The sequence below is a fragment of the Phaenicophaeus curvirostris genome, chromosome 8 (genome assembly GCF_032191515.1).
Source record: "Phaenicophaeus curvirostris isolate KB17595 chromosome 8, BPBGC_Pcur_1.0, whole genome shotgun sequence".
NCBI lineage: Eukaryota > Metazoa > Chordata > Aves > Cuculiformes > Cuculidae > Phaenicophaeus > Phaenicophaeus curvirostris.
Window position 1 is genome coordinate 27,514,285 of NC_091399.1, and position 24,340 is coordinate 27,538,624.

Below are 24,340 nucleotides of genomic sequence, written 5' to 3' on the forward strand. Positions count from 1 at the left end.
GGTCCCCTCCAACCCAAACCCCGACCCCCCGCCCAGGCCCGGCCGGGTCCCGAGGGGCGGGCAGGGCCGCATCCCGCCTCGGGCCTGCGCCCCGCTAGCAACGCCCGGCCCGGCCCCCGGCCCTTCCACCTAGCAACCGCCCCTCTGCCGGCCTCCTGATTCGCTGTCCCGCCCGGGGCGAATTCCTATTGGCTGCGAGGCCTGAGCCGCGCGGCGATTGGCCGCGGCCGCCGGGGGGGCAGGGGGCGGGGCCGCGGGGCGGGGCCGGGCGGTGGGGATCGGCCGCGGTGGCAGCAGCGGCGGCGCCGCGGGACTCGTTGTGCGCGCGGCGCGGAGGGATACGGCGAGGAAGCGACGCTCCCGGCTGACGTGAGCGCGGCGGAACGGCGATTCCGGGCCCCTTCCGCCTTCGAACGGCGTTTGGGCTTTGCCGGGGGCGGGGGGGGTGGTGGTGGTGAACGGGTGGCGTCGTGCGCCGTGAGGAGCCGCGGCGGCGACGGACGGGCGGCCGCGGCCAATGGGGAGGCGGGGCCGGTGCGGACGCGGCGGTGATTGGGCTGCGCGCGGAAGGGGGCGGGGCTTACGCGGTGACCACGCCCCTTCCTCCTCCCTCCCCCCCCTTCGACTTCCCTCCCCCCACAGCGCCGGCCCCGCAACAACATGGCCTCGGAGCTGGAGAGCCTCAACCCCAGCGCCCGGATCATGACCTTCCGCCCCACCATGGAGCAGTTCCGCGACTTCAGCCGCTACATCGCCTACGTGGAGTCGCAGGGCGCCCACCGCGCCGGGCTGGCCAAGGTGCGACACCCCCTTGCACACCCCCCACACCCCCCCCCCCCCCCCCGACAGACACACCCCCCTGGCATGGAGCCCTGTGCACACAAACACCCCTTACATGCACCCCTCCCTGCCTTACATTCCCCTTAAGCACACCCCTTCCGCACCCTCACCTTATACACCCCTTAAACACCCCTCCTTACACACTCATCTAACACACCCTCTCCCCTTACACACCCTCTCCCCTTACACACCCTCTCCCCTTACACATACACGCCCCTTACACACACCCCTTAAATACCCCCCGTTACACACAGCCCTTAAACACCCCTTCTTACACATCCTTTCCCTTACACACACACACCTCTTACACACCCCTTAAACACCCCTCTTACACATCCCTTCCCTTACACATACATCCCCCTTAAACAGGCCTTGTACACATGCCTACCCTTACACACACACCCCTACACCGACTCCCCACTTACACCTCCCTTTACGCCCCCCTGCACACACACACCCTTACACACCTGCTTCTCTTACACACCCACCCCTCTTTAAACACCTCCCCTAAAACACAAATCCCTTAAACACCCTCCCAGCTTACATACCCCCTTACACTTCCCCTTATTCCTCCTGCCCACACCCCTTGCACACCACCCCCTTTACACAGGCTCCCCCTCTTTACACAAACTTCACTCTCCCTTCATACCCTGCTGCTGCCCTCCCACCCGACACGCTGCTCGCACAGACACCCCTTCCCGAGAACCACCTCCCTCACACAATGCTCCCTCTCCTCTCTCACCCCCACTTTCCCCTCCTTGCACCCACATTTACCTTGCACATCCCCCCCTCACACCCCCGTTTCACCCCCTCACACACATCCCATACACGCTCAGCATTTACCGGCTCCGTTCTGCTTCCTGCAGATAATCCCTCCGAAAGAGTGGAAGCCACGGCGATGCTACGACGACATCGATGACCTCGTCATCCCGGCGCCCATCCAGCAAGTGGTGACGGGACAGTCTGGCCTCTTCACCCAGTACAACATCCAGAAGAAGGCCATGACTGTCCGCGAGTTCCGAAGGATCGCCAACAGCGACAAGTATGTCTGTCCACGCGCCCCTCTCTGTGTTCCTGCCTGGATTGGTGTTTTCTGACTTTCCTAGGGCCTGGCACTGGCGGTCAGTCAGTGGTGCGATCCTAACGCCCTGGGCAGATGAGGAGTAGAGTGAGGATTGGCACCTCGGTCACCTGTGTTTGGCAAGAGGATTCCAGGAGAACTCTATTTCAGTTATGGACTCCTCTCTGTTTGTCTATAGCAGCCAGACCATCGAAGTTTTTACTAAGTAAAGTAGTAAAGAAAGGAATGATCTTGACATGAAAAAGGGGGCAGAGAAAAGATCACTTGAAAAGGAGTTTAAGCAAAACAGCCTTTGAAATAACTATTTAGAAATGGCATTGGAATTGTCAGCTGCAGGTGGTCTGCTAAAGCTTATTTTGTATTTCAAGAGCTGTACACAGCAGATCTTAGGATTCTATTTCTCTAATAGAATAATTTAACGACAATTTTTATGCTGTATATATAATTGGGATGTATATATACGCGCACACAGATTAAATAGGTGTTAGAGTGTAAACTGGATCCCCCAGTGTTGCACAAAGAGACCAGTATGTAGTTAGTAGAGAATAGACATTGTGAGCATGTTTTTTGTTGGTAAACTGAAGGTGCTTGGCCAGTGTACTGGCAGGTGAGTGTAAAAATGTTTGTTGCTTTTACAGTGGCAACTGGTTTTGGGGTTTTTTTTCAAGTTGTTCTTTGTGTCATTCCTGGTTTTGGCGACATCCTTCCTTGCTAAGTAGAGACAACTAGGAAGTGAAATTGTTGTGACCTGAGAAAAGAGGACAAAGCAAAAATGAAAGTAAACTGAGAAATGAGGAAAATATTTTTTTTTCCTTATCCTTTGTTCCCAAGTCTTGCAGGAACAGAACTGTGGTTGTTCCAATTACTGTGCTTAGAGGCAGGGGTCTGGCTGATAACATGTAATTAACTATTTTTGGTTCTTTCAGTGCTGGAGAACATTGTTTTAGACTGGTTAAGTATCCAGCTGCGAGGTCTTTAGTATCTTATCTTTGTTGTCTTTTCAGGTACTGCACACCCCGCTACACGGATTTTGAAGATCTTGAACGAAAATACTGGAAGAACCTGACGTTCAATGCCCCCATCTATGGAGCCGATGTTAATGGCACGCTTTATGACAAGGTAAGGCAACTGGTTTGGTTTTCAGGTAACAGTTATGCCTCTGTGTGGCATTCCGTAAGTACTAATGTAGCTTTAGACTCTTAACTTTCAGGAAGAGTTAATATAGACTTAGCAGAGTCCCAGCTTCTGGAGCAGGCAGGAACACAATAAACCCTGTGTTTATAACGTACTCTTCTTTTAACTCTGAGAAAGGAGGCGAACAGAGGTAACATTCTAAGAGCTTTGGTGTAGCGTTCTAGTGCTTCAGTGTAATACAGTTTAGTTCAAGAAAGTAAAAACTGCTGTTGCATAAGTGTTGTTTTTATGGTGCTTTGTCCTGAAAGGCGTGTGAGAGTTTGAGTGTTGATCAGTGAACGCGCACTGCTTTGGTATCCCCTAGTGCATGTGTTTTTGTGGGACAGCTCTGTAGCCAGCATGTGTTAGGATGGTAAATATTAGAAAAGCATTCTGCTTGCTGGTTTCCTAAATCACGATTATTTACTCTTTTTAAAAGATGTTTGGAATGAAAAGTGTTTCTGTTCAAGAGGATTCAGTCTGCTGTCTTTTAAACAGAACATCGGCTCAAGCTTGCATTATTGTTCTCTGCTCTAAAGTCTGTAGCTTCATGATTATTTTTCCTTCCTAGTTATTATGTTGGTGGATAACTTATTTTTCCTCTGTAAAGGTGTCTGGTAAACAATCGCTTTGTAAGCTAACACCATGTGGAACTTTTGGTTTATGTTAACTTGCTAATTGTTAGAGCTGGGCTAGTAGATGATTTATCTTGATGTGCTGTTTCACCAGTGTCTGATTGCTTTTGCAGCTGTCACCTTAGTGGTGTCACTCAGTTCTTCATAATGCTTGTGTAACACGTGGCTTGTGTTTTGTAGCATGTAGATACGTGGAATATCGGCAGGTTGAACACGATCCTGGATATTGTGGAGAATGAAAGTGGCATAACCATTGAGGGAGTGAATACTCCTTACCTGTATTTTGGCATGTGGAAAACTTCCTTTGCTTGGCATACTGAGGATATGGATCTCTACAGTATTAATTACCTGCATTTTGGGGAACCCAAATCCTGGTAAGTTTTTCTAGGGGAAGCTTCTAGGTGTAGAAAAACAATATCATAAAACACAGGAGAAAAGTCGGGAAGTTACGGGAGTTGACTAAAGGAATTGCCATCCCTCCAGTCTTGCACTGCAGCGATGTCTGACAACAGCAACACTAGAAACCTGTAAGGAACCACCAAGCAGTGCGTCAGTGGTGTTTATTTGCGTAGCTTATATAAAGTGCTTCTCTGTCCTGATGTTAAGAGTTCTTCAGAATTACAATGAAAGCCGGATGCTCTCTGCTGCAATAGGGCCAGAACTTAGCTAACTTGCTTGTGATTCCCTGAGGCTCTAAAGTGACTAGGCAGAGGTAATATGCCTGTGTCACACAGTGCTAGAGGAACAGGCAATTTTTAGCAGACTTTGACACGTAGCTATTTATCACAGATCTCAAAGCAGGCTAGTGGATCTGGCTGGGTGGTTTATCCAGTGTCTGAGCTTTCATAATTGTTTTTAGGGGAGGCTCCCAAATTTTTCTGTAGCATGGGTTGTGTTTTAAGAGTTAATCATTCCTTTCTGTTCACAAATAAATTTCTCAAGCAACTTCAACAATTGTTTCCATGGCACTTCTGTTGGAAACTAGCATTTTTGGCTGCCTTTTAATACAACTTTGAAGTAAAAAATAATGGCTAGCGCCATATGACCAGTGAACAAACCCGTGCAGTGGCAATAGCATGGGAACACAAAACAGAATAGTTCAGTCAGATAAACCTTTTGGCCATTGCTTCTTCTACAGACGTATGTGGAAGAAGTTAAGTATGATGATACCTTAGTCTGGTTTATTTAACAAGGAACTCATCAAGAGTATAGCACTCGATTTCAGAGTGAAAGCAAGCTGAGTAGGTGGGTTTATTTACTGTAGTGAAACCAACTAAGAGTTTTGTGGTGCCCATAAAAACGTGTGTATGGAAAGATACAGCTGTGAAGAGCACACGGCAAATTGTGCACGTGTTAAGGATGTGCCGTTGTGTCTGGTTTAATCCCATCTTGGTCTGAGCAGCTGAAAGAGATTATTCCATTTTCTGTCTTGCTCAGTGTTCCTCCTTGCACTGAGCGTACTAGCAATTGCACAGCTATGAACTGAAATGGATCGGGAAGTGCTGTTCCCTTTCTTCTCACATTCATGTTTTGCTTACAGATCTGCTAATTAAATACATTCAGCTTTTTAGGTCCTTGACTGCTTAATTGGTAGTTGGTAGAGTAGATGGTCAGCTTCTTGATTTTTCTTGGGATAGAGAAGTTGTTGATGAAGATTTTTAGCTTTATATCATTGAACTTTGAAAGAAACAGTGTAGAATGGAGGAGTTTTGCTTTTTTTTCTTTTTGAGTAATTAATGTTTTGTTGCGTTTTTATTTTCAGTTAAACTTAGAGTTTTCTCATGTCAGTTGAACTTAAGACTTCTTGTTATGACTGCAGGTATTCTATTCCTCCAGAGCATGGGAAGCGACTGGAGAGACTTGCAAAAGGTAATTGGGTAGTTCTTTCATGTCTTGCAATTGTGGAAGGTGGGATACATGGCTACAATGGGTTTCAGTTCTTTTAGAGTACAACATGTCTGTAACATTTGTGAAACCACAGGTTGGTATGACTGAACTGATAATTTGCCTTTCAGGATATAGATTATATTACTTCTGAGAGTTTGTTTGTCATGTACACATAGGAGAAATGTCACATTACAAATAATGCAGTTGTGGTCTGTCTAACCTTTAATGAAAAATTCCTTAACTATTAATTATTAGAACTGGAAAGTTTTAGTCAAAGGAAAAGCCTACAAGTGATCATTCTTATGCTCTTTCAGACTTCAGACGAGGTGGTCCATGCTTTTAGGCCTAGGCAAAAGTACTATTTAGACCTTTCCTAAATTACTGAAAATTAATGTAGTTCACAGCAGAACAGTAACATCTCTCCCTGCCTTTATTTTAAACAGGTTTCTTTCCAGGAAGCGCCCAAAGTTGTGAAGCGTTTCTTCGTCACAAGATGACACTCATCTCTCCGTCAATCCTGAAGAAATACGGAATCCCATTTGATAAGGTGTGGAAAAGTAATTGCAGCTATAGCTGCTCTGTCCTGGTTCATGCAGCAGTGTCTCATCTCTCACAGCAGCCAATAGCAGATGCCTTGAGAGGAAAACAGGAACAGGGAGCATAAAAGGCAATCCTTTCCCACTGTATCTCCATATATCTGGCAGTTGGGGTCTGAAAGAGTTTGAGACAGAAAAACCTGTCAAGGACTCTTAGAAACAAATGCTTTGTCTTCTGATTATTTTGTTTTAACTTAACAAGATCTACAATATCCTGTGTTAAATGAACTTCACTGCTTAGCTGTGTATTCAGTGAAGATGAGAGATTATTTGGGTTTTTTTCAGACTTGTTCCCTATTATTTTTTAGACTTCTTTACTTTCTCAGGTGATAATCTGCCCTACCCCCCAACACACACATCGAAGACTCATCTTTGAGTCCTTATTCAGAAGTACTGTCACAGCTGCAGGGGTGGTTGAAGGGTTTTGTTGTTGTGAATGTGTTTAGACAATAGGGAAATGTTCAAGAGCAGCAGGGGAGGCTGACTGAGAGTTGAATAGAAACAGCAAAAGAAAACGGTAGTAGATTTCCAAGTTGTATGTTGATAGAAATTTTACTTGGCCTTTATAAGCTCAGCCAAATCTGTAGGTGATACAGAAAAGTATTTTATGTCTTTCAGAGAGCTTGTCGCAGCCTAATAAATGCTTCTGGGCTATTTTGACCAATTGTGTTTTGGTAAAAACTAGTGGGTGTTGCTTTCCAGTAAGCAGATACTTAACATAATTACCTTCACTATTCTCCTACTTATCAGATCCATTCATTGCAGCAAGTTACTCCAACCACTCTCTGTGGGTGGAGGTTTCAGATACATTCCTGAGGGGTATGGGAGCTCCTTTTGTTCAGACTTAACAAGTGGGCTCTTAAATCATGAATAACAATGTGGTGTCTCAATTTTCTTCCAGGTGACACAGGAGGCTGGAGAGTTCATGATAACCTTTCCTTATAGCTATCATGCTGGCTTTAATCATGGCTTTAACTGTGCTGAATCTACCAACTTTGCTACTCTTCGGTGGATCGAGTATGGGAAGCAGTCTGTACTGGTAAGTGGTCTGTTGCCACCCTGTTGCATACCAATAACTTCTGTTATACTCCTAATGCTCTTCTGCTCATTAAGCCCTAGTGTTTGTTTTAAGTTCAGTGCTTTGTCCATTTAAGATGTGATCTATGCTTTCTGATACAGTAACAATGTCCAGTCAGCCTCCTGTTTCATGTCCTTGTTTCAGCTATGGAGAATATAGAACATGTTTTTTAACTTTGTGTAGATCAAGTGAGGCTTCAAAGAAGAGCAAGGGACTGGTTGCCTTTCCAAAGATGAAAGGGTCTGCTAGGTGGTCGGGACTCAACAGTATTTTGTCTGATATTTTAGTTGTTGTTGTTTGACCATTTAGCCTGGAAGTATGACTTCAGTAACTCAAGTCACCCACAAAATAAGTATCGTGGCTGAACATTTAGACTCGATGGTGTTATAGCCCCGTAGAGGGCTATAACGTGGAACCATGGGTTGTGTTTTCAGAAGTTACATTGAAGTGAATGCTTTGAAGCACTAGTTGTAACCATGCCCGCATGAGAGGAACCTCTGCTGCTCTGGGTAGGCCCAGAGTCTGCATGGCTCCAACTTCCTCATTGTAGTCTGCTTTTGCTGGCTGGTTTTGGATGAGCTTCTATGAGCCACTCTGAATAGGCTGGTGAGCTTTCTTTCTTAGTTACTGTGATAAAATCTGGTCTTCTGTTTCCTGATTTCTTCCTGCTTTTCTGCCCAGTTTTTAGTAACTTAAAAGATGTCCTTTTGATTTCCTGGGAGAGTCTTGAGAGTTCTGAGGCATAACTGTGTGGAACTAGGGGAATTGTTTCTTCAGTTGGGCTCCTGAAAGCAAAGTAATACAGGAACGCAGAGTAGAATTGTTGTTTCCTTACTTGAATTTTGTGATTTCAGTGCTCGTGTCGGAAGGACATGGTGAAGATCTCCATGGATGTATTCGTGAGAAAGTACCAGCCAGATCGTTACAAGCTTTGGAAAGCCGGAAAGGATGTGACTGTCATTGACCATGCTCTTCCAACTCCAGAGGCGGCAGAGTTCCTTAAAGGGGATCTCATGCAAAAAGTAAAGAGTAGGAAACAGTGTGCCGAGGAAATGGAAACAGGAGAGACATGTAAAGAGGAGGTGGACAGGGAAGAGACAAAAAGGTAATCCTTTATATAGTCCTCTGCTTTTTTGTTGGATTATTAGAAACTGAACCCAGCTGCAATCAAACGTTTTCCATTCTGGTAGAACAAAAGCAGTCAGAGGTAGCGGTGGTCCATTTGCTTAGGGGTAGGGTTTACTCTTGTTTCTACTGTTTGAGTTCACATTTATGGTGGTCTGTGATAGCCAGGAAATGCACCAGCTTGGAAGGTAGTTCTTCAACTTTGGGGAGGCATCCAAAACCTGGGTTGGAAGTATGCACCATACACTGGGAGGCCAGAAAAAAAGGGAGTGCATTGAGATCATGGGACATTACTTGCTGACAAATTCCAGTACTATCAGTGCTGCAAGCTGCAACATCAGCGTGCAGTTTGTGGTTGCTGAAGGCAACAGGCCAGTCATCTTATGTTTTGCCATTAAATCTTGTTCAGCCAGTGTCAGCTACTGTTCCTGAAGCTGTCTTTGGTGTTGGTTTTATGTTGTTGTTTTGGGGTTTGGTTTTTGTGGTTAGTTGGTTGGTTTGTCTGAAGTAAAGAATGCCCAACTAGAACATGGCTGCCTAATACACGATTAAGGTGTTGAGGATTCATCCCTAAGGATTACTGTCTCAACTTCTGTAAAGGCAAAGGAAACAATTTAGAAAAATTTGAAAGTTATTTGGCTTGCCTGATGCTGTCTCGTAAAAAAATGATCGAAACCAGACTCTATTTTGTGCATCCAGGCACAAATTCAACAAGCTTACGTGTTTGGTAACCTGACGTATGGCTTTGTCTTCTGCAGCATCCCCAAGCACCGCATAGGAACAAAAAGGCACAGGGTCTGCCTGGAAGTGCCTCAGGAGGTGAGTGAGAGTGAGGCCTTCCCCAAGGAGGAGCTGAGCTCTGCGCACTGTGAAGCGGACGTGGCAGAGCCTCGTGAGAGACCTACAAGTGAACTTGCACAGCAAGGTGAAGAAGGACTCAAGCTTCCAGGTAATTGTGTGTTGAGTTTTATCCTGGTTCGGGGCACCGGGGTATTATTCACTGGGGAGAGAAGCTGCTAGAGCTGAATCTGGGGCGCTGTCTCCTGTGCTAATTAATAGGATGTTGTCGTGTCCAAAAAACTAGACACTTGTTTGTCAGAGCCATGGCAAACACTTCAGAAATTTGCTGTCACAAGGCTTGAGATGTTACCGTTTGTTTTTTCAAGACCAGAGAGTGCATCCAGAGCAATTTTAGGTTATGCCTTTTAGTTAAATTTGTCTGATGCTTCTGCCACTGTTTTCAGTAAATGAAATAACCACAGCTTGAATTGTTAGCTTTTGTGGCCTATCTGTGGAACTTCCCAGTGAAAACTGTAAAATAATGCTGGGGGAGAGGAAAGAGGTAGGCAGCCATCCTTCAGCTGCTTCAGTGACTGAGTGACCAGGTAGGTCATGGGGGGAGGCTGCTTTTCAGCTGAATTAAAAGGAACAGGAAGTATTGCATGAGGCTTGCTTAAGAAGTTGGTGTTTCTAGCTTTTGATTTTTGCTCTTATAATTTTGTCTGCCTGCATACATAAATATATTGGATGCTTCAGTAGCCTAAGGTCCTCATCGCTGTTGTGTAATGTAACCTGTTTATAGACACGCTCAGATGTACAGATGTTTTTATTTGTCTTTTTATAATCAATAGGCTGGAGGAAAATTAATATGGCTTGTAATGGATCACTTATACTTGCTCTTAAGGGAGGAGCAAGGGGCCTATGAACCATCTAAGAACAGGGCAAACATATATAATGCTTCCCTCTGGTATTCTGTTTTCCAGCCTTTTGCAGCTTGTATTTAATAATCTTCTATTGGTTTGTGGGTTTTTATTTCTCTTCTGTTATGTCTCCCATGAATCCTTGTAACCTCTTACCCACAGCAGCATGTGGCCAGGAGTTGGGCTGTTCAGCTATGCTGTATAAAGGATCATCTCTGTTTTTAACTCACTCTCTACTAGCTTTGTTTGATATACACTAGTTGCACTAGAAGAGGTAATGAGCAGACACTTATTCTCTCTCTCTGAACCAACCATGATTTTATCGGTGTTTGAATGAATGATCTGCTCTTTACATGACTTAATGTTGCTTTTTTTTGGTTTTGTGCAAATGATTGCACAAATGTTCTCTCTGCTGCCTAGACTTTAGAAGAAGTCAGTGTATGTTTTCTTCTAGATTGTGTGGACTCCACCAAATCTGAAGAACTGAATGCAGTGAAGCCTGAGGAGGAAGAAGAGGAAGAGCAAGAAGCAGCTGCATTGGATCTCTCCATTTCACATGCTTCAAATTCCACTTCAGTTTCAACGACTTCAAAGCAGAGCACAGCTTCCAGTGCTCAGCCCAGCTCTCCGGTGTGTTCTGGTTCTTCTGACTCTGAATCAACTGATCTGTTGGCCAAACAAACTGTTCCTGGGCCAGCTGGGGTGCTTACAGTGCACAGCTACGCTAGAGGGGATGCCAGCGGATCTGACAGTGAACACACTTCAGGAAAGAAAGCCAGTGCCACCGCCAGCATGAATGAACAGGAACTGGCAGAGGTATGAATGGAAAGAGTACTGAAAGCTCAAGGGCTGTATTATGTCATCATGGATTTGCTGTGACAGAACTTCCTATCTGTGTGATTCTCATTCCATTGCTGTTTGTTTAGCAGGTTGCTTAGTTGTTAATGGTTTTTTTTTAATACCTATGGGTTTTACTAAAGAAACAAGAATTAAGGTGGAAGTCTTATACTCTTACCTCTTCTAGAAAATGTGGAGATCCCCTCTAAATTAATTAAGTGCTTCAAGGGAAAAGGTAGTTTAGTGGTTTTGACTTGATATTGTTACAGGCTGATTCAGGTCCTTTTATAGTAATAGGCACCTTCGTGTACCTAAAATGAATCTAGTTCAATCCAGCCTTTATTACAAGCACATTAATACGTTTGAGGGGTTTTTAATTATTAAATCACATACACATGTACATTTGTGTTTCCCTTTTAGAAAAAGAAACAATGCAACAAAAATGTTGGAAGGGAGAATGCAAACCTGAGTGTAAGAAGTGTGTTGTTAGGCAAGAGAATGCTGTAATAGTTAAAATCTTACCTGGTGGTGTCTTTTCAAATAATATTATTTCCATCTTTAAATCTGTTTTTAGAGAGTGGGAGGCTGATAATGATTGTCCTAAAAATTCAGGAATTACAGAAATTAAACAGCAAATGGGCAAATCTGTTGATGAGTAAGCTGAAACTGAGAAAGGGTCATTATCCATATTTAAACTGAAGAAATTCTGCTTTTGATACATGTGCCTCCACTGCACACGCCATATGGGAAAAAGGTGACATTTTAGATGGGTGTAGATCGTTTTCCCCAGTATTGAAACAAATTTTCCGTCAGATGGTAACTGGGAATGCTAATTTCCTTTTAAATAAAAGCATTTCTGTACCCAACTCCATGTAGGATTTTAGATATAATGATTGTTATGCCATCTTCTGGCTTTTTTTTGTAAAAAGAAGAGATTTTAAAAGATGTAAGGTGCATTTAATCTAGCATTTGCTTCTGCTGTTAGAGGAATAACAAATTAAGAAACTTCTCCCTTTTCTTATCTACTGAGAGACTTCCTGAGCCATTAAAATCATTGCCTTTATTACCTTTCTTGTTAGGTTAGTATTAATTCTGTCACTGTCTCACTTGTTTTTACATAAGGGTACGGGAAGAGGAAATAACTGTTCCTGTAGTTTCCTTCCAGTCTGTCTGGAAAGGCATCAATGCAAGCAGAGAGGGTGTAAGTTCCCTTAGCTAAAATAAGCCTGTTAGTTCAAGATATCAGTGAACTCTGTAATTATTTTTAAGTATTTTATTGGGTTTTATTTTTAAATTTTGAATTTTCAAATTGACATAAAACCTGAGGATTTCTCCAAAATGCATGAGACTTCTTATCATGGCTCTTCTAAGCTGAGCCATTCAACTTGACTTTCTTTGTTTCCGTCTTTTACCTGCTTCATACATAAACAGACTTGCATGAAAAGCTACACTAGGACCTGTGAAAAGTTTCTATTCTAATGGCTCAACAGAGTTAGTACAGCTCTAGCTGGTTTTCCCTAACACAAATGCTGCAAGCAGCTCTTTCAAAAACTTATCTAGTTTAGAGCTGAAGTTAGTTTGTTAGAAATAAAATCATGGAAGCACAGGTGTATTTTGTGGAGGTTTTGCTAAAGCTCAGAATTAATTCCTTTATTGTGCTAATTGACTGCTGAATTACGTCTGCTTGTCCAGGTAGCGAAGGAGTATATAAGGTCGATGAAGGAAAGTAAGAAGTCCAAGGGCCGACGCCAGCCATTGAGCAAACTCCCACGACATCACCCCCTCTTGGTTAAAGACTGCATTAGTGATGATGGTGAGTAAGCTATGTGCTTCTCAGGCAATGGTAAAAACGGTTCTCAGCTTCTGCAGACAGAGTTATTCTCTTAAGTAACAGGCAATAAAGAGGAGTCAGCAAGTGACGCCTCTGCATCCCTGGACAAGGTGCTCATCTTATTATTTTTTTTTGTTCTTGCATCACTAAACTTCTCTCTCAAACGGTGTAGTCTTTCTTTCCTGTTCCATTCTCTGGGAAATCATAACTCTGAAAGGAGGGTTAAACCAGTACCAGAGGCTGTTGCATAATTGCATCTGCCTTAGAGCATTTGAGTAGCTGATGTAAATATTCATGATTTAAAAACAAAAAAAAATAACCAAACAAACCCAAACCCACCAGATTTTGCAGCTGGGGCTGTTCTCACCCAATAAGCCTATCTTGTGTTTGCACAGTTGCTTTGATTAGTAGAAGCCTCTTAAAAAGGAGACCAAGTTACTGGCTCCCATCACTCTCTTGTACATTTGATTTCTGGCAGTCGTCTCCATTCATAACTTCTTGTATTATTTAACTGGATTTCTATAAAAGGACACAGAATTACCGAGTGAATGATCTCTTATTGCAGAGGCATCAGAGCAACTAACTCCTGAAGAAGAGGCTGAGGAGGCAGAAGCATGGGCCAAACCCCTGAGCCAGCTCTGGCAGAATCGGCCACCCAATTTTGAGGCTGAAAAAGAATACAATAGGACCATGGCTCAGCAGTCTCCCTACTGTGCTGTTTGCATGCTCTTCCAGACGTATCAGGTATGTAGACCAAGTCTGTTCATGTTAACATAGACTGGGTAGGTTGTTGCTGTGATGCATAGTTTTAAATGTGTTGTTTGCATGTTGTCAGTTGACAACTGCTGGATCGGGGCTGCAGTCCTCCCAAGGAATTCTTCCAGGAGAGCACAATTGGGTGACCCTCACCACACTTGAGATGGCCTGTGGGTTCCCGGGGCGCACTCAGCTGTTCAGCATAAGGTTTTGTGTTCTGCGTCTTTTGCTAGAACTGCAGAACGGAGTCTGAATGTTGCTGGAGCTGACTGTAAAATCCCATCTCTCTTTTCCACACTGACGCCTTCACTTCTACACTTTTTTTAAAAAACACTTTAAGTCCACTTATAGCATGCGGTCTTTCGGGAACTGGCAAGGGAGAAAACCTTTTACTTTAAAGGATATATGGTTGAGTTTGTGGATGGCATAAATGCAAAGCTGTCTTTTTTTGGATTATATCCATATTGGCAGTAGCTATGGCAAGGGAAAATGTGTGGCTGTAGCAATGGGTAGCTTGGGTTTGGTTGCAGAACCCCTCTGTCAAGTTGACTTACTGCTTAGGCAGGAGTCCCATGCTGGATTTTTCGCTAAGTAATTTTAAGGTAGTTTAAATAGTTGTCTAATTGTGTGTTCCACCTGCAATTTAGATATAGTTTGTCCCTTCTCATATGCTTAGCATATTTGATTCACTTGAGGTCACTGTGTGATTATGTTGGCAATAGGAAGATGTTCAGCACAGTTTTGGAAATAAAGACCTCTGTTTTTGTTGAGAGTTTATATTGCATATAGATCCTAATTTCTGTGAAACAACAAGACTAGAGTTTCTGTTCAATCTTGCTATTTCTGTCTGAGAGGAGGTTCTTGTTAGGAGTGGAAATTCTACACAGAAACTGAATAGTACATGGATTTCATTGGTGCTGACAGTGTAGAAAGTTAACAGCTTGAAGACAGTTTAAGGTTTGGGGGGCGTTGAGTAAGCAGAAAGCTCTAGCTGCACGTTTTCAAATGTCTGTCTACACCAGGCAGCAAAGCAAAAACTCTTCCAAGACTTGAGCTGTGGTTAGGGTCTTTGCTCCAACTTCAGAAAGTCTGTAGCAGGTCTGGAACTTGCTTCAGTTACCCATTCAAATGAAACATTGGCACAAAATGCCAGGCAAATATTCACTTTTCCTTTGAGAAGACAAAAGTGTCTTGCAGCTTAGGAAAAAAAAGTCACATTTCCTTCAGCTTGGTTATAGATTTCCCTCAGTCATTTAGTCTTTTGCTTCACATGTGATGTTCAGTGTAAATCAGTACGTTTCACAGAATTTGAATAAACCGGACTTGTTGAAAACACCACAGCTCCCTTCCAGCTGTGATCCTTGTCTGGGCTTCTTTTTCCTACCTTTTGAAGCACTGTAGGAGGGACAGTACAGCTTCATTCTGCTACTGCAATTTTTGTTAATAGTCTTTTTAAAAGATGAGGCAAGCTCCTTTGGTGGCCTGTGAGATACAAAAGGTGATTTGAACCATTTCTTCAAAGAGATTCATTTCTGTTTAGCAGTTATGAAGGGTAACTTGAATGGAAGCATACGTCTGTAAACTTTACAAGTGTTTGCGTTCGGTTTGGCGTTGGTTTAGGTGAATAAATTACAAACAATTAGCCTAGAAGTCTCCTGAGCTTTAAGTGGGAAACTACATTTTAATCTGCTTATTTCCCAGGAGCAAATTAGTTTCAAAGCCCATTAGACTTGTTCAGAACGACATTGGGAAAAAATAATGGGGATTGCAGTAGGTATCGATTTGTGTGATCACAATCCTCCCTTGTTGAGGTAAGATAAATGTACAGTGTTGAAATGCAGCATTACGATCTTCTGTAGTAGCGGGCAGGACGGCTGCAACAGGGATGGTGCCTGCAGAGCATGTGGTGGGCTTGGTGATTCCATCTCTCCTGTTAGAGGGATGCAGTCTTACCCCTTTAGGTAGGAAATCATTTCATTCTGAAGCTGCAGTAGTGAGGATTTTAGAAACCAAGTATTTTTTCACCTGACTACTAACTTTAATCTTTCAGCACCTTCACTCTTTCTTTAAACTATTTTTAGATGGAATAGTGGGTGAGTAAAGATGATATGGGACAGTTTTACTTGTAAAACAAATTCCCTGTCCATGCCTTACAGTCAGAGTGTGGTGGCAACAGTCAGACCTCTGAAGCAACTCCAGCTGCTGTGGATGGGAAGATTAGAACCAAACCCCTGATTCCTGAAATGTGCTTTACTGCAACCGGCTGCAGCACTGACCTTAGTCTTTCAACTCCCTACTTGGAGGAAGATGGAACCAGCATACTCGTCACATGCAAGAACTGCCACGTCTGTGTTCATGCAAGTGAGTGCATCTAAACTTCACCCTAAACTCTGCAGTTCTCTCTAGTCAGTGTGTACGTTATAGTGAGCCTCTGCCAGTCTGTTTAACGTACAAATAGTCCCAACCTCAGCCCTTACCTGAGTGGTATATACTTGAGAGCTGTGTTGAAATATGGAGTTCACTGCATGGATAACTTGAAATATACAGAATCATCCTGAGGCTCATTGCTTTTAATTCCTGCTATATTTCTCAGCCATGGGGGAATGGATCTGAGTTTAGATAAACTCCAAAGTGTGATGTGTCTGTTCTAGGCTGTTATGGTGTATCCCCTGACAAGGCCACTGAAGACTGGATGTGCTCCAGGTGTGCTGAAAATGCATTGGAAGAGGTAAAGTTTCTCATAAGATTTTCATAGGTGGAGTCTGGTACATCTGGGAACTTGCAACAAAGTTTCTGTAGTGTTATATTTTTCTTTATTCCCTCCTGTGAAAGGAAGGCAATTTAGAGAATGTTTCAGAGTGGTCTCTTGCATTTGGGTGTTTTCTGAGCCATAGTGGTATAATCCCTTCAACTAGTGCAAAGCTGCTGAGCTCCTTTGAGTCATAGAGAAGATGTTCTGCATAAATCTGTGAACAGCTCCATTGTCTGTTTTAGTTTATGGTAGCTACTATTTCCGAAACAGAAAGTAATTTCTGTTAATAACTAGGGAGATGTGCACATGGGAAGAAGGCAAGAAGAATGACATCTTTAGCAACCTGATCTAGTTCAAGATGTCCCTGGTCCTGCAGGGGGGTTGAACTAGATGGCCTCTAAAGGTCCCTTCCAACTCAAAACATTCTCTAATGTTTTAGGACTGACATTCCCTCAACAAGCTATATAGGCTCTAGATCAGGTGAAGAGGTCAACCTGTTAAATTGTATTTCTTCATGCTTGTTACAGATCCTTTTACGCATCCTCAGAGGATATATAGGGTATTGTGATTGTTAAAAGGAACCCATAACACACAACCTGAAGAAGTATTCAGTGATAGGTCTGTGTGCATTCAACAGGCTTGAGTCTATCTTTGTTGCCCTGAACTTTTGAAAGCTGAAGGGCTGATCTGTACAAGGTAGTTCGCTCTCTTCTGTCAGTAAAATGGTTTTTTTACCTCTGGACATGCGTTTTGAGGAGGAGGTTCTGAAGCAAGTGTACCACTTTGGACTTCACTCTTTCAGCTAATGCTTCCTTCCTTGTTCCAGGACTGCTGTTTGTGTTCGTTACGAGGAGGAGCACTGCAGAGAGCTAATGATGACAAGTGAGTGTTCCAGCTTTTTTTGGTCTTAAGGGAGAAGCTGAAGTCTTGAGTAGCTGAGGGTAAGCTGGTAAAGCCCATGTCTGCATTTAGTGTAATAGAGTGACCAACATCACCTTTCATGCTTGTAGTACTGGGAGGCTGCAGTAAAGTGTGTTCGCTGTACTCACATGCAGCGATCATCGTCTCTTCAGGTAATGCCTCATTCTCATTCTGTAAACTGCAGCTGTTAATTGCTTTGCATTTTATAGTGCAGAAGTGTAATAGACCACATAAAAAAATAAGATTCCTGATGAGATAACATCTCTCAGTACCTTCTCATAGAGGATTTTGATTTCTCCATGTAATATGTGGCAGTGATGGAGGCAAAGGACAACCGTAGTTTGAAGTAGCACAACATTTTGAAATTCAGGGTACCTCTACAGCAAGTGTACTGGCTACGAGTGCCTGTGCTGTACCCTTTGTGGTGGATTGTCTGAAGTTGTTTGTTGCAGAACAGCAGTGAGAGAGACCCTTAGTACCTTGGACTGACTAAAACTTGACCACAAAAAATTTGGTGGATGTCATATGGAGCCACAATCTCTTGGTCATAGTCTCAAAAGCAACTCTATGACTGAGCGGTTGTTACGGGACGGGTTTGTGAAGGATAAACCTGTCAGGCAGGCTGTTGTAATGCAGCACAAGCCATACTAAATTGCTGTCCTGCTAAGCCTGTAGTAGTAGATGGGAAGTATGAAGAAGTCTTGGGTTTGCTCCACATGTGCCCTGTTACTTGCAGTAGGAAGAAAGATTGCGCTGCTGGTTCTCAGAGGCTATTTGTCGTGGTTTATGTGGCAAACTTTGACAGAACTGTGTTGTCTTAAACTCTAGTGTCCTCTTTCAGCTTGATGTATATTAATTTCTTTTTCCCCTCTTTTGTCCTGACAGGTGGGTTCACGTGATGTGTGCTGTAGGAGTACTGGAGGCAAAATTTGTGAACATTGCAGAACGGAGTCCCATAGATGTTGGTAAAATTCCCTTGCAACGTTTCAGGCTGGTAAGGATCATGTGATCACCTGTGCTTCCCTGGTGAGGTTTCAAAGTGTCTCTGCAGTCCATTCAGAATCTGGGAGACTTTGCTTATCCTTCTAAGCCCAAGTCATCTGCTTTCCAGACTGAAGAATTTAATTGGCTCTGGTTTTTGGATGGAAAATGGCAGTTGTCCCAGTTGCCATTTTTTGAACCTTTCCATGTTGTAGTATGTGTATCCAGATGAGGAGTGAGTAAGGAGGGCACAGTTTTCTGTAGCTAGGAAGTGATATTTGTACAATGGTGCATTGGTGATATTTGTTATTTTTCTAATCCATAGTAAATAAAGCAAGTCAAATACTGCTGTTGAGCACCAAGATGCTTCAGGATATGTAAGGCATTTGTATTACAAGTAAATGTCTTCAGCAACAAAACAGCTGTATGATACTCTTCTAACAGCTCAGTGTTGAGGGAGAAATGATTTTAACTGCCTTGCAAGAGCTAATGCATTACAGATAACATTGTTTTCCTACAACAGCACATTAGGCCTCACCCAGATGTAATTTGGTCCCTGGTAGTGATACTATTTGGTCCTGGTAGTGATACTATTTGGTCCCTGGTAGTGATACTGTTGATACTATTTTAACTGTTACTTCTATGTTTTGGTTTTGGTTTGGGTTTTTTTGGTCACTGGTATTGCCTGTTATTCTAATCTTGTTCCTCTCTGTGCAGCTTAGTATCCAAGTGCTGAAAGGCCCTGTTGACTGATTTAATTTAAGGTCTACTGTTGCTAGCATCCTTGTCGTTTATGCATTGTGAGCTGGTAGATATTTAATGTATTTTTTTCATCTATGAGATTACTTTAAATTTATGAATTATTATTGCCTTGAGATAAACTAGAATTAGTTGCTTTCTACTTCTTTTTAATCAGAAAGTAACAGCGCTCTCACAGGGAATAAACGGCGCAGTATCGTGCACTTAGACCAGTTAGTGGATAAAAGCTAGTGCCAACTAGTAACATCTAGTTCTCTGTCCACAGAAATGCATCTTCTGCAAGAAAAGAAGAAAGAGAATTGCAGGTTGCTGTGTGCAGTGCTCACATGGTCGGTGTCCCACATCCTTTCATGTCAGCTGTGCCCAAGCAGCAGGAGTCATGATGCAGCCTGATGACTGGCCATTTGTTGTCTTCATTACCTGCTTCAGGCACAAGATTCCGTTTCAGTCAGAGGTGAGTAGGTGTGTGACTCCGGGGATTTGAATTGCATGTCTTGTAGGGACTGAAAAGTTTGATGCTTTCAGAATGTTCAGTATAATCTAATGGTGTTGGTCTTGGATTCTGACTACCTTGCTGCTGCTCTTAGTGATCTTAGTCGGGTCCTTTATTGTATTTTGATTTGCAGCCCAGAAGGACTGAGAGCTTTACATCCCTCCTGTGACTGCTGTGATGAGGAATGATAGAGGGGTTTGTGCTGTGATATTTTGTATGCAGAAGTTAGTGCTGGGAGTCCAGCAGGCTGCATGAGTGGGTATAGCATTCCATGTTGAAGTGATTGTTTAGTTTATAAAGTTCCCTTGTAGCCCTTTTAGCCATCAAAACCACAACAGTCTTCTAGACAATATTTGCCATAAAGCCCTTGCATTGCTCTGAAGAATGAGAGCTTAATCTACTAAGTAAATTTAAAACAGCTGCATTTTAACAGATTAAGCTTCAAACATTTGAAATACCAGAGGCAGAACTTTTCTACAAATGCTCAAGACTGGTGTCTTGAGTAGAGTTGCTCACCTCATTTTGCTTCCTTGTCTGCCAGTACCAGAGCTGTGGTCCTCAACACATTCTTTGTTGTGTTATTGTGCATGAAGTGCTTTTTCTCTTCTCAGCGAGCCAAGGCTGCACTCCAGGATCTGTCACCTGGACAGATAGTCATCAGCAAGCACAAGAATGGTCGCTTCTATCAGTGTGAAGTGGTCAGCCTTGCAAAGGAGACATTCTACGAGGTCAACTTCGATGATGGTTCCTTCAGTGATAACCTGTATCCAGAGGACATTGTGGTATGTTGTGCAGTGGGAGTTTGGCTCCGGCAGAGGGCACGTGGTGCGAGTCAATTCTTGCTGCTGCAGAGTCTGCACAGCAGGGGATTTGGTAGTTATTTCAACTCTAGGTTGTGATGTGGTTTAGGTGAGCTGTAAGATGGCCTTGGGGTATCGCTTGAGACTGACAACTGAGGGCACACGGGAAGAGGTGTAACAGGGAGCGCAGCTCATCTCTGGCTGCTCAGCAATGGAAGGTCTGAAGGAAAACTTGCTGGTGCTTGCATACCATTCCTGCATGAATACTTTGAAGTTGGGCTCACTGTTGGGATTTAAATGCAGATGACAAAGATCTATGTGTCTCCATTCCTAGAAGAAGTAATTACTGGGATGTTGTGCAACGTAACTGGGATGGGTTCCTGTGTGTTTTGCTGAATCTTCACATAAGGAAGCTGCTTACCCTTCTCCTGGTCTGTCCCACCTTTTTCCCTTATGCTGCAGAGTCGAGACTGTCTTCAGTTAGGTCCTCCTGCTGAAGGGGAAGTTGTGCAGGTGAGATGGACAGACGGACAAGTTTATGGAGCCAAGTTTGTTGCTTCACATGCCATCCAGATGTACCAGGTACTGAATTGTCTGAATTTTATCATTCATAACAACCAGAACATGAGAGGGTTGGGGTTGTTTAGCCTAGAGAAGAGAAGGCCTTGTATCAGCCTTCCAGTACTAAAACGGGCCTACAGGAAAGCTGGGGAGAGGCTGTTGATCAGGGAGAGCAGGGATAGAAGGAGGGGGAACAGTTTTAAGCTGAAAGAGGGGAGATTTGGATGAGATATTAGGAAGAAATGTTTTCCTGTGTGGGTGGTGGAGTTGGAACTGGATGATCTTTAAGGTCCCTTCCAACCTAAACCATTCTGCAATTCTGCGATGTTAACAGGGCTGTTCTGAAAGCCAGCAGAGCTATAGGGGAGTCACGTTTAAATACTTCAGGGGAAGTTACTGAATGTTGTCAGCAATGCCAGATGCTGGTAAGAGTTGCTGGAGATAAGAGTGAAGTGGTTTCTTGCAGATCTGCTTTTATCTGGCTACCTACATCGAAGCGTCAGCTTCTCAAAAAATTGCAGCTCTGCAGTTCTCCAGCAGGCCTGTCCCTGTAGCTTAAACTACTTAAAATAAGCTTGGGTTTGCTTTTCTCTCTTTAGTGAGAGCACATCAAGGCAAGTTCTGGGTCACTGTGGGAGAGTTCCAAGTCTTCTGGCAGAACAACTTCTGTTTTTCTTCTAGGTGGAATTTGAAGATGGGTCACAGCTGATGGTGAAAAGGGATGATGTGTATACTCTTGACGAGGAGCTTCCGAAGAGAGTGAAGTCAAGGCTGGTAGGTAAACAAGGTGTAAACATCTACTAAAGAAGCCCATTCTAACTTGATTTGTCCTTGAACAGCTAGCTGAGTGCATGGCAGCAAAGTTTGCAGTCTGATACTCTCCTCAGTTGTTGCGAAGCTTGGTAGTTGATTAGGCTACAAAAGCAAAGCTCTGTCTTGCTCTGGAGAAACTTCTTCTGCAAACATGGGAGCTTATAGGATGGAGTCACTGGAACAACACGTTAAGAACCTTTTGTGCCTGTTGTCCTGAGTTTCATTGTGTTTTCCCACTGCAAAGAATGGCCAAGTTTCTTCTCTTACCCCACGTTCTGAAAAGTTCTTAGTAGGGTAGAGATCAACAGAGCTGGCCACTTTTTTATATTGTAAAATAATTTGAGTGGGAAAGGACCTCTGCAGGTCTCTGCTCCAGTCACCTGGAACAACACGTTAAGAACCTTTTGTGCCTGTTGTCCTGAGTTTCATTGTGTTTCTCCACTGCAAAGAATGGCCAAGTTTCTTCTCTTACCCCACGTTCTGAAAAGTTCTTAGTAGGGTAGGGATCAACAGAGCTGGCCACTTTTTTAAATTGTAAAATAATTTGAGTGGGAAAGGACCTCTGCAGGTCTCTGCTCCAGTCACCTGATCAAGGCAGGGATATCTTTGAAGTCAGGCAGGGTTGCTTGGGGCTCTTTCCAATCAAGTATTGGTTATGTCCATGGATGGAGAACCCACAGCCCCTCTGGGTCCCTGTTCTATTGCTTTGTGCTTCCCACTATGAAAAACATCCCCTAGCGTGCTGTCCATAGTTATCTTCCTTTACGGTGTGATCATGCAGAACCTGCTGGCAGGCAAACAGGACATCAGAGGTTTAAGGAAGCGTGTCACAGCTGAGTCCTGTGACCAAGTACTCAGACATGCTTGCTTCATAAGGCACAAAATGTACTAATGTGGTAGGAAGTTGGAACAGATGAGTGGTTTTATTCCTTTAAGTAAGTGACTGTGAACTGAAATTAGCTACTTGGTTAAATTTGAAACCTGTGATTCTTTAGATCTTAGATTGCAGTTCACTTAAATTTAATCCCAGACTCTTAAATTAAGTTTCTTAAATATTTTTCTTCTTGTGCTCAGTGAGTTTTTGAGGAAGGCTGAATGTTTGCCAGCTTTGATCTGTGTTCTAGTGACTAATTCTGCTTTTTCTCTTAGTCAATAGCTTCAGATATGCGCTTCACGGAGATCTTTGCAGAGAAGGAGGTCAGACAAGAGAGGAAGAGACAAAGAGTGATCAATTCACGCTACCGTGAAGATTACATCGAACCTGCATTGTACCGGGCCATCATGGAGTAAGCACTGCCTGTGGCAGAGGAAGAAGATGCCCACCTCCCCCAAGGATTTAAACGCTCCAATGCAACAGGCCATATTTGGATGCTTCGAATCCAGGGTTTTTTTGTTTTGTTTTATAAGGAAGCTAGGAAGCTGATGCTCTGCAGTAGCTGAGAGGCAGCTGTTGGATAGTGAAGCAGATCCCATTTGCTGAAGCTGATGCCTGCAGACTCCTGGTCTGAAGTTGGGTCCTTACTGAATAAGCCAGCTTGGGGTGTGCTTTCATCTCGTTGAGCAGTCTTGCTTTTTTCTTAGAGACAATTTTGACAGATGACAAACTCTTGTGGGAGTTATAGCCAGGCATCTTGGCAGCTGCAGAACAGTGCGATCTATTGTTTTAATTGAATAGTGTTCCTGATTTGGGAGTCTCTCTCGTGACCACACCTGGGCTTGAGCAGGCAGTATTACTGGTGCTTGAAATTGAACCTCTTTTTATATTTATATCCATCTTTTTGTCACAAGCAGCTTCGGTCTCTTGTTTCTCAGCACCTCCTTTGTGAGAGTTGAGCTATAGGCTGTTCAGATCCAAGCAGACAGGAGATGCTTGTGTGAACAGGTGAAATGTGAAATGAAATCATACAGGACAAATAATTTAACCCTCCATTTAATATTTTTTTTGTTCCAATACTTGTTTTGACTTAACTTAGTCATGAATTTAACTGTAATAGTATGTGCCTCAGAACTGATAAAATCTGTTGGAGCCCTGCGCAGTGCAGCCTTCTAACAAGATTAGGCATTCAGCTCCCAGTAGACGTTCAGCTCCCAAAGAGTTTCTTTTGCGTTTCTCCCCACTCCCTCTGAGGCAATAATGACCAAATGGCCAGAGTCCTCGTTCTCCGTTCTTGAAACCCAAGCATCACAGTGTTGGGGATAACAGGGCAGCAGTATCCGAAGCAGTCCAGTACCTCTTCCGTGGCACCACTGTGTGTCGTGTGGCCGCAGGCTTTCGCTTAAAACAGTTTGTTGTTGGGTCTGAGACAGATAAAGCACGCACTGAACTGTATGTATTACTGAAAGGCTGTGCAATGCTCTTCTGAAGCAGGAGTGCTGCCGTGTTGCTGTCTGGCAAAGGTTACCGCAGCGTTTTTTGTAGAGTATTAGTAGAGTACATCTCAGTTGTGTTGGAGAGAGCTGGCTAGTAGGAGAATCCGGAAGATGTGCCAGCTTGCTCCTAGTAACTTCAGCATTAACACACCGCAGTCAGAGCCGTGTGAATACGTGTTCCTTTCCCATTCTGTAGGAAAGGGATTTGGGGCTGTGGAGCAGGTTGGCCACCTTTTTGCATGGAGTGATGGGGTGACTTCCCTACTGGAGAGAATGACGTATGTGTTCTCCAGAAGCAGTTCAAGAGGAGAATTTTCTAGTGAAACAGACCTAATGCATCCCTTCTTCTAT

At 43.6% G+C, this 24,340-nt stretch overlaps 1 protein-coding gene across 1 annotated transcript; it reads left to right on the top strand.

Annotated features, from left to right (window-relative positions):
- The first annotated feature begins 261 nt into the window (after window positions 1-261).
- On the top strand, window positions 262-23,536 carry KDM4A (lysine demethylase 4A). The gene is made up of 22 exons (XM_069862950.1): window positions 262-369; window positions 643-798; window positions 1,707-1,882; window positions 2,926-3,040; window positions 3,910-4,103; window positions 5,549-5,598; window positions 6,060-6,163; window positions 7,114-7,251; window positions 8,145-8,395; window positions 9,174-9,364; window positions 10,570-10,931; window positions 12,645-12,765; window positions 13,349-13,527; window positions 15,696-15,900; window positions 16,191-16,267; window positions 17,118-17,173; window positions 18,098-18,206; window positions 19,218-19,406; window positions 20,057-20,227; window positions 20,708-20,827; window positions 21,488-21,580; window positions 22,769-23,536. The coding sequence occupies exons 2-22, from the start codon at window positions 661-663 to the stop codon at window positions 22,907-22,909; spliced, it is 3,180 nt and encodes a 1,059-aa protein (XP_069719051.1). The 5' UTR covers window positions 262-369; window positions 643-660; the 3' UTR covers window positions 22,910-23,536.
- The last annotated feature ends 804 nt before the right edge of the window (window positions 23,537-24,340 follow it).

Bases quoted from the DNA above. Each gene is read 5' to 3' on its own strand.
- KDM4A (XM_069862950.1), top strand. From the start codon at position 661: ATGGCCTCGGAGCTGGAGAGCCTCAACCCCAGCGCCCGGATCATGACC. The intron at 5,599-6,059 runs GTAATTGGGTAG...TATTTTAAACAG, and splicing joins ACTGGAGAGACTTGCAAAAG to GTTTCTTTCCAGGAAGCGCC. The intron at 8,396-9,173 runs GTAATCCTTTAT...TGTCTTCTGCAG, and splicing joins GACAGGGAAGAGACAAAAAG to CATCCCCAAGCACCGCATAG.